The following is a 15,499-nucleotide window of genomic DNA, read 5'->3' on the forward strand; positions in this document are numbered from 1 at the left end:
AGTACATATATATTTATATATATATATATTCACACACACACACACACACACACATCCATATGCCAGACCCATCCTGGACACATTGCTTGTTTACCCCTTCACCCATGGGCAATTTTCTGGGTTTTTTTTTTTGCACCCCTCTTTCGAGAGCTGTAACACTTTTGTTTTTTCATCCATCTAGCCCAAAGAGAGTTTATTTTTTGTGGAACGAGTTGTACTTTTAAATGAAACCATAAGTAACCATAACATTATGGTCCATACTTTAACAATATGTTCCTTAATATTTACAGAGCCTGATTCATAGGAAATTAAATATGTAATACCAATTTCTCATAAAAACATTTTATCCAGAAAATACTATAGCACCTCAGGGAACAAAGTAATAACCTGTAATTCCCAATAAAAAATCTTGTTGTTACGGAGGAGCCAATTGATTATAAAAATAACACAGGTCTGCGACTAAAAAGCTGTTTGATTATTGTCATCTAATTTCCATGTATTTTGGTGTGCTGAAAATGAAAAAAATATTGAAAAAAATCCTGGACATCAGAATTTGCCACAAAATGCAAAATTCTCTTCAAATTTAGTAAATTTTTCATAATTTTTTTTCTTTTTTTTTTCAGGGTTTTGAAAGTCAAAATTACTATTAATTAATTCACATCAATGCATTGAAGATATATAATGCCAAAAAATATAACTTTCAAAGAAAAGAACTTTCAGAGTGAGCTAATGAAGCCAGCATCAACATTTTGCAAGCTGAATGAGCGGGTTGACATGCCTGGGCTGGTTTCAATTGTTTTATCTTTGTTCTCGCCTGTTCACACTTTTTAATCTCAGTTCGTGTTAGCTCTTCATATTCAACCGTGTTTCCCAAAATTAGCATTATGGCTCAGCGGAAGTATATTAATTCGCCTGACAGTTTCTCTTACATTTGTGGTGAATATACAGTGTCGAAACAACAGCTGAATATTACAGACTTTGTGAAAAAAGTATACTTCGCATATTTCAGACTAAAGCTTGGAGATCAAGATAAAGCTTGGGCGCCTCATAAAAAGTGCAAACGGTGTGTTGAGGAGGACCTCCGAAATTGGTTCAAGGGTAAGAAAAAAGCTTTCCGTTATGGGATTCCTATGGTATGGCGAGAGCAAAAGAACCATAGTGACAATTGTTACTTTTGTTCATGCGATATGAAAGGGTATAATTCAAAATGGAAGCATTCCATTACATACCCCAATATTCACTCAGCAATTCATCCCATCCCCCATGGCACAGATATACCAGTACCCAAGGCCCCTGCTACTTTGGAAGAGATAACTATGTCCGATGAAGGTGGATACCTGAACCAGATAAATCAAGTTCTGACTTTGAAGAAAATACAAGACCAAAATTCTTTTCCCAGTAGGAGATGAATGATTTGGTAAGAGACTTAAATATTCCCAAAGATTCCGCTGAGTTACTCGTCCCAAGGCTCAAAAGCAAGAATTTATTGTTGTCAGGATTGTCTTTTTCATGGTTCAGACAGCGTGAAGACGAGTTCGTTCCTTACTTTGCCCAGGAAGATTGGTTTATTGCATCGATGTCGAAGATTTGATGGGTCAATTCAAAATCCAATATGATTCAGCGCAATGGCGTCTTTTTATAGATTCTTCAAAAAGAAGTCTCAAAGCAGTTTTACTCCACAACGGCGGTTTTTATGCTTCCATCCCTGTAGGTCATTCCATACACCTCAAGGTAACCCTCAAGAACTTGGAATTGGTTCTTCGTAAACTTAAATATGAAGACCACGATTGGCAAGTGTGCGGGGATTTGAAAGTCTTGTGCATGCTGCTCAGGCAACAAGCTGGGTATACCAAATACCCTTATTTTCTGTATCTATGGGATAGTCGAGACCGACAAAATCACTGGACCAAGAAGAAGTGGCAGCCGAGGGTGCTCACAGTTGGTGAAAAAATGTCCTCCGAGAAACTTTGGTTCCTCCCCATAAAGTTCTTCTACCACCTCTCCACATCAAATTGAGATTGATGAAGCAATTCGTAATATCACTTCCAAAAGATAGAGAATGCTTCAAATACTTGGTCGCTAAGTTTCCAGGCCTCTTGGAGGCAAAATTGAAGGAAAGTGTGTTCGTCGGACCAGACATTAGAAGGCATATAGCTGATCAAGAGTTTATCAATACCATGACACATCCTCAAAAAGAAGGGTGGATTGCATTTAAAGAGGTCGTAGAGAAATTTTTAGGCAATAACAAAGACCCTGACTACAAACAAATCGTCAGACGAATGGTGAAAGCATTTCAAGCTTTAGGTTGCCTGATGAGTTTGAAAGTGCATTTCCTCCATTCCCATATTGACAACTTTCCTGAAAATTTGGGTGCTGTGAGTGAAGAGCAAGGTGAACAATTCCACCAGGACATTAAAGAGATGGAAAGAAGATACCAGGGAAGATGGAGCATTACAATGATGGCAGACTACTGTTGGACGCTTCAGAGAGACATTGCAGATGCTACTCACAAGCGTAAATGTACCAAGAGAAGCCTCACAGGGAAGAAGAATCGATTTTAGTGTGTGTTAGTGAGCTCAATGCAGTTAAAAAAAATGATTTTCATGAAACATTTGTAATAAAAAAATAATTTTATGAGTATTTTCATTTATTTTGAGGTATTGTCTTATTTAACATAGTTACTTAAATTGTCAGAAAACATGATGTCCTATGACAAAGCGGAGGTCATTTTCGGATTCAGCGCACTCACAAACATAAAGATTACGTGGAATAACCAAAACAGCTGTCGAAATTTTTTTTTTTGCAGACCCGCAGGAAATCAATCATTGCCCACGTCCGTCGGGCAGGTGTTAAAGCTACTAAGGACAGGAGGACAAATTACAGCAACTCAGGAAACCACAACGGAAACAAAGGAGATGTTTTAAGGCACACTTCTACGTGTAGCGTGTCCCTGTTAACCTCACAGGGCACTAGTAATGGTCACGTGTGTACGAACACGTCAAGACCAAATGAAACGCAAGAGAGAATGGTCACGTGTGTAAGAACACGACAAACCAAAAGGTAACCCAGTTAGAGTCACTGGGAAACCTGGAACATAACCACTGAGCCAGTCACGTGCGTACAGGGGCACGTCAGACCGTGAAGGCCACCCAGTTAGTGTCACTGGGTACCCAGAGCTGGCACACACACATACACACAAGTTTGCCACTGACACTGCAGACTGGGCGTGTGCGTAGGGGGCACGTCTTGTCCCGAAGGACCCTAAACCCTCACCGTGCCAAGACACAGCTTGTACCCAGATATGAATACCTGGTATCGGCGCCTGCCCTAAGTTCAGAATCACTCCAACATACAAACACAAGTCTGCCACAATCACTGCAGATTACAATGGTGCTGGAACCCACTCACTCTGACAGCCAGGAATACAGCTGATGCTTTCAGCATCTATAATGATGCTCGCATGCTGATGGGCGGAGCTACAGACCTTTTATAACTGCCACCCTGGCCCAGGCCGCATTGCATGTGGTAATGGCGTCAGCTGTAGCCATACAGGAGCTGCCACGTCATTGCTGACATCATGATGACCAATCAGCGGCTACCACTTCATCGCTGATGTCACTGATGACCAATCAGTGATTGCCTTGTCATCCATGACATCACGCACATGCTCAGCATGGTTGCATGAGCACATAGGCTCAGGATTGTACAAAACTCTAGCCACCTGATGCTTCAAGTGACAGCCAGGTGGCGCTGCAGAGTTAACCAACCCCAATGTGGGAATCAATGACTGGATCAGACCGGTTTGAGGCATAACCGAACCTTGAACCGTAACACAGAAATGAAATGTTATTAGCATATTTATCATGTAAACGTGATTCTGTTAATAACATTGCTCTAAATAAATGATTATTACTAGTAATTTTTATTAATCTCTTTCCTCCAGTCATGTATGTTTTGTCTCCAAAATCCTGTTGACTAAGAAACTCATACAGTAATATTGTAACATTACGGTATATATTATCTTTATTATATTATTTAGATATACTGAATATGCAAAAGAAAATGTTGAATATGCAATCGGTGTAACTAATAGGAAGACTGCTTAATAAGCAGTTAAAAACTGCAGATGTCAGAATTTTATGGCTATTTAAGCTACGTGAAAAATTACTGCAGCATTCAGTCATTCAAGAGGCTTACAAGTCGCAGCAAATTTAACTCCTTTAACCCCTTAGTGACGGAGCTAATTTTCACCTTAATGACCAGACCAAATTTTGCAATTCTGACCAGTGTCACTTCATGAGGTTATAACTCTGGAACGCTTCAACGGATCCCGGTGATTCTGAGATTGTTTTTTCGTCACATATTGGACTTCATGTTAGTACCAAATTTAGGACAATATTTTTTGCGTTTATTGAAGAAAAAAATTGAATATTGGCAAAAATTTTGAAAATTTAGCAATTTTCAACTTTTGAATTTTTATACCGTTAAACCAGAGATTTCTGTGACACAAAATAGTTAATAAATAACATTTCCCACATGTCTACTTTACATCAGCACAATTTTGGAAACAAAATTTTTTTTTGTTAGGAAGTTAGAGGGGTTCAAAGTTTATCAGCGATTTCTCATTTTTACATCAAAATTTACAAAACCATTTTTTTAGGGACCACATCACATTTGAAGTGACTTCAATAGGCCTAGATGACAGAAAATACCCAAAAGTGACACCATTCTAAAAACTGCACCCCCCAAAGTACTCAAAACCACATTCAAGAAGTTTATTAACCCTTCAGGTGCTTCACATGAACAAAAGCAATGTAGAATGAAAAAAAGCAAAAATTAAATTTTACCTAAAAATGTTGCTCTAACCCAAATTTATTCACTTTTAGAAGAACTAACACAACAAAATGGACCCCAAAACTTGTTCCCCACTTTCTTATGAGCGCGCCGATACCCCACATGTGGTCAGAAACCTCTGTTTGGACAAATGGGAGGGCTCGGAACAGAAGGAGCAATATTTGAATTTTGGAAAGCAAATTTGGCTGAAATAGATTGCGGGCACCATGTTGCATTTACAGGTCCGCTAAGGTACCTAAACAGAAGAAACCCCTCACAAGTGATACCATTTTGGAAACTAGACCCCTCAAGGCTTCTATCTAGGGGTATAGTGAGCATTTTAGATCCACAGGTACTTCACAGATTTTGTTAACGTTACGTTGTCATATTGAAAATTTTAATAATTTTCTCAAAAATGTTGCTTTAGCATCAATTTTCTCACTTTTTCCAGAGGTAATTCCAAAAATTTGACCTCAAGGTTTGTTAACCACTTTTTTATGAGCGCGGTGATACCTCACATGTGGTCTGAAACCTTTGTTTGGACAAATGGGAAGGCTTGGAACGAAAGGAGCAATATTTGAATTTTGGAAAGGAAATTTGGCTGAAAAAGATTGCGGGCACCATGTCACATTTGGAGGACCCCTAAGGTACCTAAACAGCAGAAACCCCACACAAGTGACCCCATTTTGGAAACTAGGCCCCTCAAGGAATTTATCTAGATGTTTGGTGAGTACCCTGAACCCCCAGGTGCTTCACAGAATTTTATAACGTTGAGCCATGAAAAAAAAAAAAAAAAAATTTACCACAAAATTGTTATTTCAACCAGGTAGCTTTTTTTTTTACAAGAGTAAAAGGAAAAAATTCAGCATAACATTTATTGTGCAATTTCTCCTGAGTTTGGCGATACCTTATATGTGGTGGAAATCAACTGTTTGGGCGCATGGCAGGGCTCGGAAGGGAAGGAGTGCCATTTGACTGCAAAATTGGCTGGAATCAATAGCGGACGCCAGGTTGCATTTGGAGAGCCCCTGAGGTGCCTAAACAGTGGAGGTCCCCCACAAGTGACTCCATTCTGGAAACAAGACACCTCAAGGCTTTTATCTAGGTGTATAGTGAGCAGTATGAATCCACGAATACTTCACAGAATTTGATAAGCTTAGGTTGCCATATTGAAAATTTTCATTGTTTTCACAAAAATGTTGCTTCAGCATCAAATTTCTCACTTTTTCAAGAGACAACAACAAACCATGGACCCCACAGGTTGTTATCCAATGTCTTATGAGCACAGGGATACCCCACATGTGGCCAAAAACCTCTGTTTGGATAAATGGGAGGGCTTGGAATGGAAGCAGCACCATTTGAATTCTGGAAAAGTTGAAATAAATTGCGGGCACCATGTCACATTTGCAGGGCCCCTTGGGTACCTATACATTAGAAACCCCCACAAGTGACCCCATTTTGGAAACTGGATTTTATTCAGGAGTATAATAAGCATTTTGAATCCACAGGTACTTCACAAAAATGTTGCTGTAGCAACCAATGTCTCACTTTTAGGCTATGTGGCCATGAGCCAGCGACACGGCGTCTAGTACACAGTGTCAGCCTCCTGCAGAGATGTGAGTGTTGTCCACGGGAGAACGCAGCTGCCCATGCCCACGATTTGGGTTCAGGCCGCTGTGGAGCTCTATGCTACCTGCAGAGAACACTCATCTCCGCAGCATAAATTGACATGCTGAGGCTCGGGAAGCTGCGCCACAGGTCAGTTTATGTGGCGGAGAAAAGAAGCACATTGGGCAAGCACATTGGGCATGGGATTTCTAAAAATCCTTCCGCTGTGCTTCTACTGCACAATGCAGCGTTATGGACGCAGGGAAAACACTCTGCGCCCAAAACGCTGCAAATCCCGATTGTGGGCGCACAGCCTAAAATGCTACAATGGATGAATGGATACATGTCAAACATATATAACGTCCCACCCCCTGCATATTCTAAGCTGGCGCCCTTTAGTGCCTTTCATGTGGCACTAAAGGGTGCCTAGCCTTGTATTTAGCCCCCCAAAAAAATAATAATTAAAATAAACGACGTGGGGTCCCCCCCATTTTTGATAGCCAGCTAGGGTAAAGCAGACAGCTGTAGCCTGCAAACCACAGCTGACAGCTTCACCTTGTCTGGTGATCAATTTGGAGGGCTCCCCAGGCGTTTTTTTTAAAAAAAAAAAAACGTGGGGTCCCCCCCAAATTAGATCACCAGCCAAGGTGAAGCGGACAGCTGGGGTCTGGTATTCTCAGGGTGGGAAGAGCCATGGTTATTGGACTCTTCCCAGCCTAAAAATAGCAGGCCGCAGCCGCCCCAGAAGTGGCGCATCCATTAGATGCGCCAATCCTGGCGCTTCGCCCCAGCTCATCCCGCGCCCTGGTGCGGTGGCAGACGGGGTAATATATGGGGTTGATACCAGCTGTAATGTCACCTGGCATCAAGCCCTGGGGTTAGTGATGTCACGGCATCTGAACAGATACCCGACATCACTAACCCAGTCAAGTAATAGACAAAAAAAAAAAGACAAAAAAAAATTTATTTGAAAAAAAAACTCCCCGAAACATTCCTCTTTCCCCAATTTATTGAAAATAAAGAAATTACGGTCGCTGTAATCCGCTGTAATCCGTGAGGTCCCACGCCGACTCTGGATCTTCTAGAATATGGGGGGCACGTTCAGGGAACGTATCCCCCATTTTCTGGAAGAGCAAGCTCTCCATGAGCAGTGTGGGTGCAGTAATCTGAGAATACTGCACTCACACTGCCCCGGTCCAACTTAGGGCAGAGTGACCTGCAGTAACCTCATTCCAGAATATGAGGGGCACGCTCACAGAACGTACCCCCCATTTTCTGGAACAGCAGTCTCTCCATGTGAGGACCACACTCCTCACATGGAGAGACTGCTGATTACTGCACTCACTCTCCCCCGGTCCACAGTGGAGCAGCCTGTGCATCAGCGACGTCAGCGTCCCTGCAAGACTGACGTCGCTGATGCACAGGCTGCTCCACTGTGGACCGGGGGAGGAATCCAGCTGACAGCCGCTGTCTGCGCATGCGCCGTCAGCATTCAAGAAGGAGGCGGCGTGATCGCGGGACGGATCACCAGACAGGTAACGTATGACCGGGGGCTCGGGGGCTGGGGGGGGGTGATGGGGGGTGACCTAGTGGGACCTGGGGGAACCTGGGGACACCTTTCTGCCGCATGTGACGTGTCACATGCGGCAGAAAGAGCAGAATGAATGCGGGGGAGGGGGGTGGCTCTGGAGACCCGGAGGGGGCTCCGGTGACCAGAGGGCTCCGGTGGACCGGAGGAGGGGTCAGGGGGAGGACATTTCCCTCCGATCTGAAATGTTTGATCATTTCAGATCGGAGGGAAATGAATGCAGAGCCGGCGGCGGCAGTTTTCAGCGCGCGTCGGCGCCATCTTGCACGCTCCGGAGGGGGGCTCTGAGGAACCGGAGGGGGCTCCAGGGACCAAAGAGCTCCGGTGTACCGGAGGAGAGGTCAGGAGGGGGACATTTCCCTCCGATCTGAAATGTTTGATCATTTCAGATCGGAGGGAAATGAATGCAGAGGCGGCGGCGGCGGGAGTTTTCAGCGCGCGTCGGCGCCATCTTGGATTTTCCAGAGGGGGGGGGGGGGTGGATGGATTTCTCCGGTACCGGGGGCTTTGGGGGCACTAAGGGCTCACATTTATTTCTCATCTGACATGTTTGATCACGTCAGATGAGAAATAAATAAATTTTACCAGCCATTTTTTTTTTTTTATGTTGTCGCCGGTATACGGTGTATACCGGCGATCGCATTAACGGGGTGCATACAAAACACCCCGATTCATAATCTGGGGGGTCTAAGCTACCCCCGGTAGCTGAAACCCCCGAGATTTTTCGTCACTGGGGGGCGCTACAGGGTTTTTCCGGCCTGATGTCTCAAGACGTCGGAACAGAATAAGTACCCTGTTTTTCCGACGTCTTGAGATGTTAGGCCGTCGCTATGGGGTTAAAAAGGTTTTTGTTTCACCAAGAAATCAGGACCATGAACACAGATATTAAGGCAGATGGAACAGAAACATGATGGTACAATACTGATGGTATTTGCAGCATGACAACCCTGATCATAACAATTCCAGAGCATCCAAAAAGAGAACATTTCTCCCTAACAAGTAAAATATACAAAACTATTTCTTTCTTGATTAAGTGACAGGCTAGTTTTTTGCATGAAACAAATATATTATGTGCTATTTCTTCTTGAGAATTTCTCTTTACCCCTGTAAAAGGTATCAACCACTGAGGACTCTCTGTTCTTTTAAACCATTTTTTTTATCTCTACTAGCTAACATGGTACAAAGATATATTTTACTTGTATCTTTACCCCTGATATTTAGACTGCAAAACGTTTAATCAGACATTTCTCATTTCTTAAAAAATATGATGTAGTGAATATTTTTTTTACTTCATATCTGAAATTAGCTCCTTTCATTTGGGTAAAATCATCAAAAAATACTTAGGTCAGTAAAAAAACATTGACCAGTGTAATTTATCTTGAAATTGCTTTAAAATTACGGATTGACCAATAAAAGAAGACGCACATTCTCTGCTTTGTGAATATGCTATGTTCTCTATATGATGAAAAGCTCATATTTACTTTTACTTGAACACAATGGAGAGTGCCCAAGTTGGAATTAAAGAGTTAAAAATAATATACACAGACACACCAAGCAAAAACAGCAGGTGTCTAACACTGCAGGCCTCCTAGAAGAGTGTCTCTGGAGTTCTGATGGCCATCATTCCAGCTACATACCACAGTCACTCTGCCAAGAGCTGTGCTTCCAGGCATTCCATCATAGCATACATGTCAGTGGATAAAGTGTCATTTGTAGGGTTCATCAAAAACTGGCAAGGGTTTTCTAACTGGATGACTAGGATGCTGAAATAAAAGTAAAGCGGATTACAACATTTGATTAAATATCCAACCCTATATTCATATTCTAGCTAGTGCTATTAAATAGAGTAGGGCCTTCTTCAAACAGTGATTTTTTCTAGCATATTAAAATTAGCGATGAGCGAGTAGTACCATGCTCGGGTGCTCGGATGGGTGCAACTCGTGTACCGAGTATAATATAATTCTCTATTAATTGGTCTCCGCCTAACTAGACTCTCTCCTCTACAGTCCATCCTTAATGCTGCAGCCAGGGTCACCTACCTAGCTACCCGCTACTTGGATGCTTCCTCCCTTTACCAGTCATTGCAATGGCTGCCCATATATCACAGGATCCAATTCAAACTGCTTGTTCTCACCCACAAAGCTCTTCACAGTGCGGCACCCCCCTACATCTCCACCCTCCTCTTTGTCTATCACCCAACCCGTTCTCTCCGGTCTGCAAATGACTTTCGACTAACATCCACACTAATCCGAACCTTCCACTCCCGGATCCAAGACTTCTCCCGAGCTGCAACAATCCTCTGGAACGCTCTACCCCAAGAAGCTAGGACAAATCACAACTTACTCAGCTTCAGATGCTCCCTAAAAACGCATCTTTTTAGGATAGCCTACCACATTCCCTAGCCGAATTGAATTCACATAGTCCCTCCATAACTTCTCAGAACATAACTCCACGTCAAACTCCACTCAGCTGTCATAATCCAATAAAGTGCTGTTGTGCAGCAGGTGAGTATTCTTCAATTGACATTGTATTTTACCCCTAGTACTGTTGCATCTATCTATAACTGGAATCACTGGTGTAACTAGAGTTTGATGGGCCTTGGTGCAAAGTTTGGACCTGGGCACCCCCCTCCACATACACTGACACTTGGAGTACAGGATAATAACACTGACACTTGGCTCTTTCCCACAGCACTCAGGTTTCTCATGATCTGAAATCCCTCTATCAGCATGCAGCTTTCCTATGTTCTGATATCCATCTTGTCCTTGGCACCCAGCTTTCTCATGCTCTGCTATACATCTTTACCTCAGCACCCAGCTTTCCCATATCAGAGCATGGGAAAGCTGGGTGCTGAGAGAAGATGTATATCAGAGCATGGGAAAGCTGGGTGCTGAGGGAAAGAGCCTTTCCCCCTCAGCACAAAACATTCCCATCCCATGCTTGTATTTTTGTCCCTCCTCGTATATAGTTCTCCAAATACTATAATGGTCCCCACATAGCCTTCCATATAAAGTAGCCCTCATAGCCCTCCAATTATTATAATGAATTATAATTCACCCCATAGTTCTCCATATATTATAATTCAGCCCATAGTTCTCCATATATTATACTGCACCACATAGTTCTCCATGTTTTATAATGCACCCCTACAGTCCATGTATAAGGTAGCCTCCATAGTCCTCCATATATCAAAATGTAGCCCCCATAGTCCTATATGTATTATAATGCAGCCCCAAAAACCTTCATATTGTATTATGCAGCCCCATACTGTTCCATGTCCAATGCACCCCTATATTTCATGTATAAGGTGTCCTTCATTTTATATTATGCAGCCCCATACCCCTCCATGGATAATGCACACCTATAGTCCATGTATTAGGTGTCCTTCATGTTGTATATTGCATCCCCATAGACCTCCATGTATAATGCAGCCCCATAGACCTCCATGCATGTATAATGCACCACTACAGTCCATGTATAAGGTGTCCTTCATGTTTATTATGCAGCTCCAAAGACCTCCATGTATAATGCAGCCCCCCAGGCCTCCATGTATCATGCAGCCAGCCCCCCAGGCCTCCATGTATCATGCACCTAGCCCCCCTAGGCCTCCATGTATCATGCAACCAGCCCACCCCAGGCCTCCATGTATCATGCAGCCAGCCGCCCCAGGCATCCATGTATCATGCAGCCAGCTCCACCAGGCCTCCATGTATCATTCAGCCAGCCCCCCCAAGGCCTTCGTGTATCATGCAGCCAGCCCCCCCCAATGCCTCCATGTATCATGCAGCAAGCTCCCCAGGCCTCCATGTATCATGCAGCCAGCCCCCCCAGGCCTCCATGTACCATGCAGCCATCCCCCATGTATCATGCAGCCCCCCAGGCCTCTGGCCACCATGTACTCACCGATATATAAAAATAAAAAAAAATAAAAAACAAGTACTCACCTCTCTTTTCTTTCCACCACTGCTCTGTCCTCACCTCTCCTTATTTCACCACTGCTTCACCATCACCCTCACCTCTGTCCTTGTTCCCCCGCTGCTCTGGTCAGCATCCTCCTGTCCTATGCCCTGTGCTCTTAGCACAGCAGTCGCACAGGAGCGGCGCCGGCCACTCGCTGAAATATCATTGCAGTGTGTGATGACAGGGGAGGGAAGCCCAGTGCCACTGCCGCTGACACCAGCAGCAGCACTGGGTCATACATCGGCCGTGTGGTCTGCGACAGAACAGCGCAGCTCCTCTCTCACAGACAGGAGCTGGCTGCTGATCTGCCAGGGGGCCCCTAACCTCCCAGGCCCGGTTGCAATGGTGAGCCCTGCGACCGCGGTAGTTACACCCCTGAATCGAATAACTGAATATATCCCTCGGGCAAATGTTGTTGCAGTAAAGTACAAAAATGTATCTAGCAACCTTAAAGTGTAGAACAAGGAGATAAAGTAAAAAAAAAAATGGAAATGAGATGTCCAAAATCTATTCCAGTGGTGGACTGTCTGGTTGCTGCATTTAAAAAGCTGGATTTGGAATCTAGCCTGATTCACTTGGTACTATCAGTCCAAGCCATTTACACTAGAAGCAGCCCACTCATGCTACTCAGTATGTTTTCTGTAAATCCAAAGCATTTATTCTGAAAAATAGAAGGCAGCTCTGTCGGAATACCACGGCATTGAATAATTGACTAAGATTCTATTTCATTTTTGGGTTTGTTGTTACTATGGCCACTAAGAGATTACGCTGCCTTTATGCAGTGGTTTTGTTCTGCTACACAAAGCTGCGGGATGTAACGCAGTATGAGGTTGCAGAGTTTTTGCCACAGCAAGGGACGCTTGTAAAAAAAACCTCCTGTTTTTGGCTAGATTGAGCTAATAGATTGCACCGCCTATACACTGTTTTGTACCGATACACAAAGCTGCGTGATGCAGCGCTGTATTTGATTTACAATGAACTGCACTTATCACTGTCCCTCACTCCTACAGCATACACTCTCTATTCTAATGAAGGCAAAATGACACTGCACTCCGGAATCTGACCTTTACACAGGCCGAGTCACAAGGTGCACTGGCCAATCACAGTCATGCCAATACTTGGCTTGGCTGCAATGGGTTCAAAAGCACCACAGCCTAAAAGCTTCCTGATATGCTACTCTGCAAGCTTTCAATAAGCTTTATTCTGGTGACAAACCTGAACAGGAACCAGACATATAGCCAAAAGTCTGTGTTCAGTGTACAGATACCAAACTTTACAGTTCTTGTTCGCTCATTCCTACCAACAGTATTTTTTCAAAAATCATAGTACTCGTTGGTTTTGGCTATCAAAAGTCCCTATAATTCTCGAAATCTCTGTTGCATTCGTATCTCGCTTGGGGGGTTAAACGATGATGTATATTTTGGTGAGCTGCAAATATATATGCATTCTTCAGAACTTAAAAAGGATAGGTATGGTTTTGAAAGCTCTCTTTTAGAGATCTTGTATGTTTATGGAAATAGGGAACAGTTTCTCCTAATCGTCAGATATTGTTCTGTAAGTATGCCCTTTTAAGGGATCTGGGATGATGACTCTCCCAGTATAGGAGACTGTTTGGAGGATGTGGGTTTTCTGTGGGTTTTGGTCTCTATTTGTCCCCAGTCATCCCTCCCAATCACTAAGTCTAAAACTGGTAGTTCATTTTTTGGAGCTTGATAGTATTGGTATTGGGTTTCTCTACAAACTCACCAAATGAAACTTCTGTTCCTGTCCATATGATGACAATATCAAAAACTATGAACCATCCCCAGAAAGCAATAGATCAACTCCAAGGTGTCCTCTTACTAGCCCAGGAAGAAAATTGTCATAAGATGGGGCACAGGGTCTCCCCATCGCCGTGCCCCTTAGTTGGTGGTAGTACCTACTATTAAAAATTAAATAATTATGAGTAAGTACAAATTCAAGTAGACTCAGTACCAATTGGTTGTTATGATGGTATTGTAGACCCTGGTGATAAGGTAGTGTTCAATCACCCATAGGCATAGACTCATGTGGAATGGAGCTATAAAGGGCCTCCACGTCAATTGAGGCAAAGAATGCATCTTTATCAACTGTTATACAATCAAGTTTCATTAATAGGTCACTGGTGTCTTTAACTTAGGAAGATAATGAGGTAATATATAGACTTAGGGTACCTTCACACTTAGCGATGCAGCAGCGATCCGACCAGCGATCTGACCTGGTCAGGATCGCTGCTGCATCGCTACATGGTCGCTGGTGAGCTGTCAAACAGGCAGATCTCACCAGCGACCAGTGAACAGCCCCCAGCCAGCAGCGACGTGCAAGCGACGCTGCGCTTGCACGGAGCCGCCGTCTGGAAGCTGCGGAGACTGGTAACTAAGGTAAACATCGGGTATGGTTACCCGATGTTTACATTAGTTACCAGTGTGAGCAGGGAGCAGGGAGCCGCGCACACTGAGCGCTGGCTCCTTGCTCTCCTAGCTACAGTACACATCGGGTTAATTAACCCGATGTGTAATGCAGCTACATGTGCAGAGAGCAGGGAGCCGCGCACACTGCTTAGCGCTGGCTCCTTGCTCTCCTAGCGCTGTACACATCGGGTTAATTAACCCGATGTGTACAGCAGCTACATGTGCAGAGAGCCGGAGCCGGCAGCACAGGCAGCGTGAGAGCTGCAGAGGCTGGTAACTAAGGTAAATATCGGGTAACCACCTTGGTTACCCGATGTTTATCTTGGATACAGCTTACCTCAGCTGTCAGACGCCGGCTCCTGCTCCCTGCTCGCTTCATTTGTCGCTCTCTTGCTGTCACACACAGCGATCTGTGTGTCACAGCAGGAGAGCGGCTTTGAAGAAAACGAACCAGGGCTGTGTGTAACGAGCAGCGATCTCGCAGCAGGGGCCAGATCGCTGCTCATTGTCACACACAGCGAGATCGCTAATGAGGTCACTGCTGCGTCACAAAAAGCGTGACTCAGCAGCGATCTCGGCAGTGAGCTCGCTGTGTGTGAAGCACCCCTTAGAATGGTAATAATAAAGAAGCTATCTCAGCCAAACTGTATTTAGATTTCATATTACCTTATTCACAAGCACTCTTGCAAAAGATTAAGACTATTAAACTAAAAACAACCTTTTTTAGGTTTCAAAAATTTGCATTAAATTTACTAACATTTTGTGTGAAATATGAATGGGTGAAACATAAAATATTTTATTAATAAAAAATGTCTTACCTTTCCATACTTTTGTGCAAATGTCCCAGTAAGCAACGAATGGAAAATTATTATTGTTTCATCCAGATCCCAAACGAAGACTCTCTAGAAATAAACATACATAATACAGGTATATTAGTTGCTAGAAGCTCTTGTGCACACATAACAAATTTCATACAGATATAGCCAAGTTTTAGATAACAATATTGCACCACCTTAACTTGTCACAGAAGGTTCTCTCATCTAAGAGGATTAGGGTACTTTAACATTGCACAAGCCATTGA

At 43.6% G+C, this 15,499-nt stretch overlaps 1 protein-coding gene across 9 annotated transcripts in view; it reads right to left on the reverse strand.

Moving 5' to 3' along the window:
• Nucleotides 1-15,499, reverse strand: part of EYA4 (EYA transcriptional coactivator and phosphatase 4) — a 579,250-nt gene that overhangs the window by 84,478 nt on the left and 479,273 nt on the right. For all 9 annotated transcript variants that reach the window (XM_075339874.1, XM_075339873.1, XM_075339870.1 and 6 more), the window contains one exon: nt 15,237-15,320. In XM_075339874.1, the coding sequence (XP_075195989.1) occupies nt 15,237-15,320 (84 nt within the window). The remainder of the gene's footprint in view (nt 1-15,236; nt 15,321-15,499) is intronic.

The sequence above is a fragment of the Anomaloglossus baeobatrachus genome, chromosome 3, assembly GCF_048569485.1.
Source record: "Anomaloglossus baeobatrachus isolate aAnoBae1 chromosome 3, aAnoBae1.hap1, whole genome shotgun sequence".
In the NCBI taxonomy this organism is placed as follows: domain Eukaryota; kingdom Metazoa; phylum Chordata; class Amphibia; order Anura; family Aromobatidae; genus Anomaloglossus; species Anomaloglossus baeobatrachus.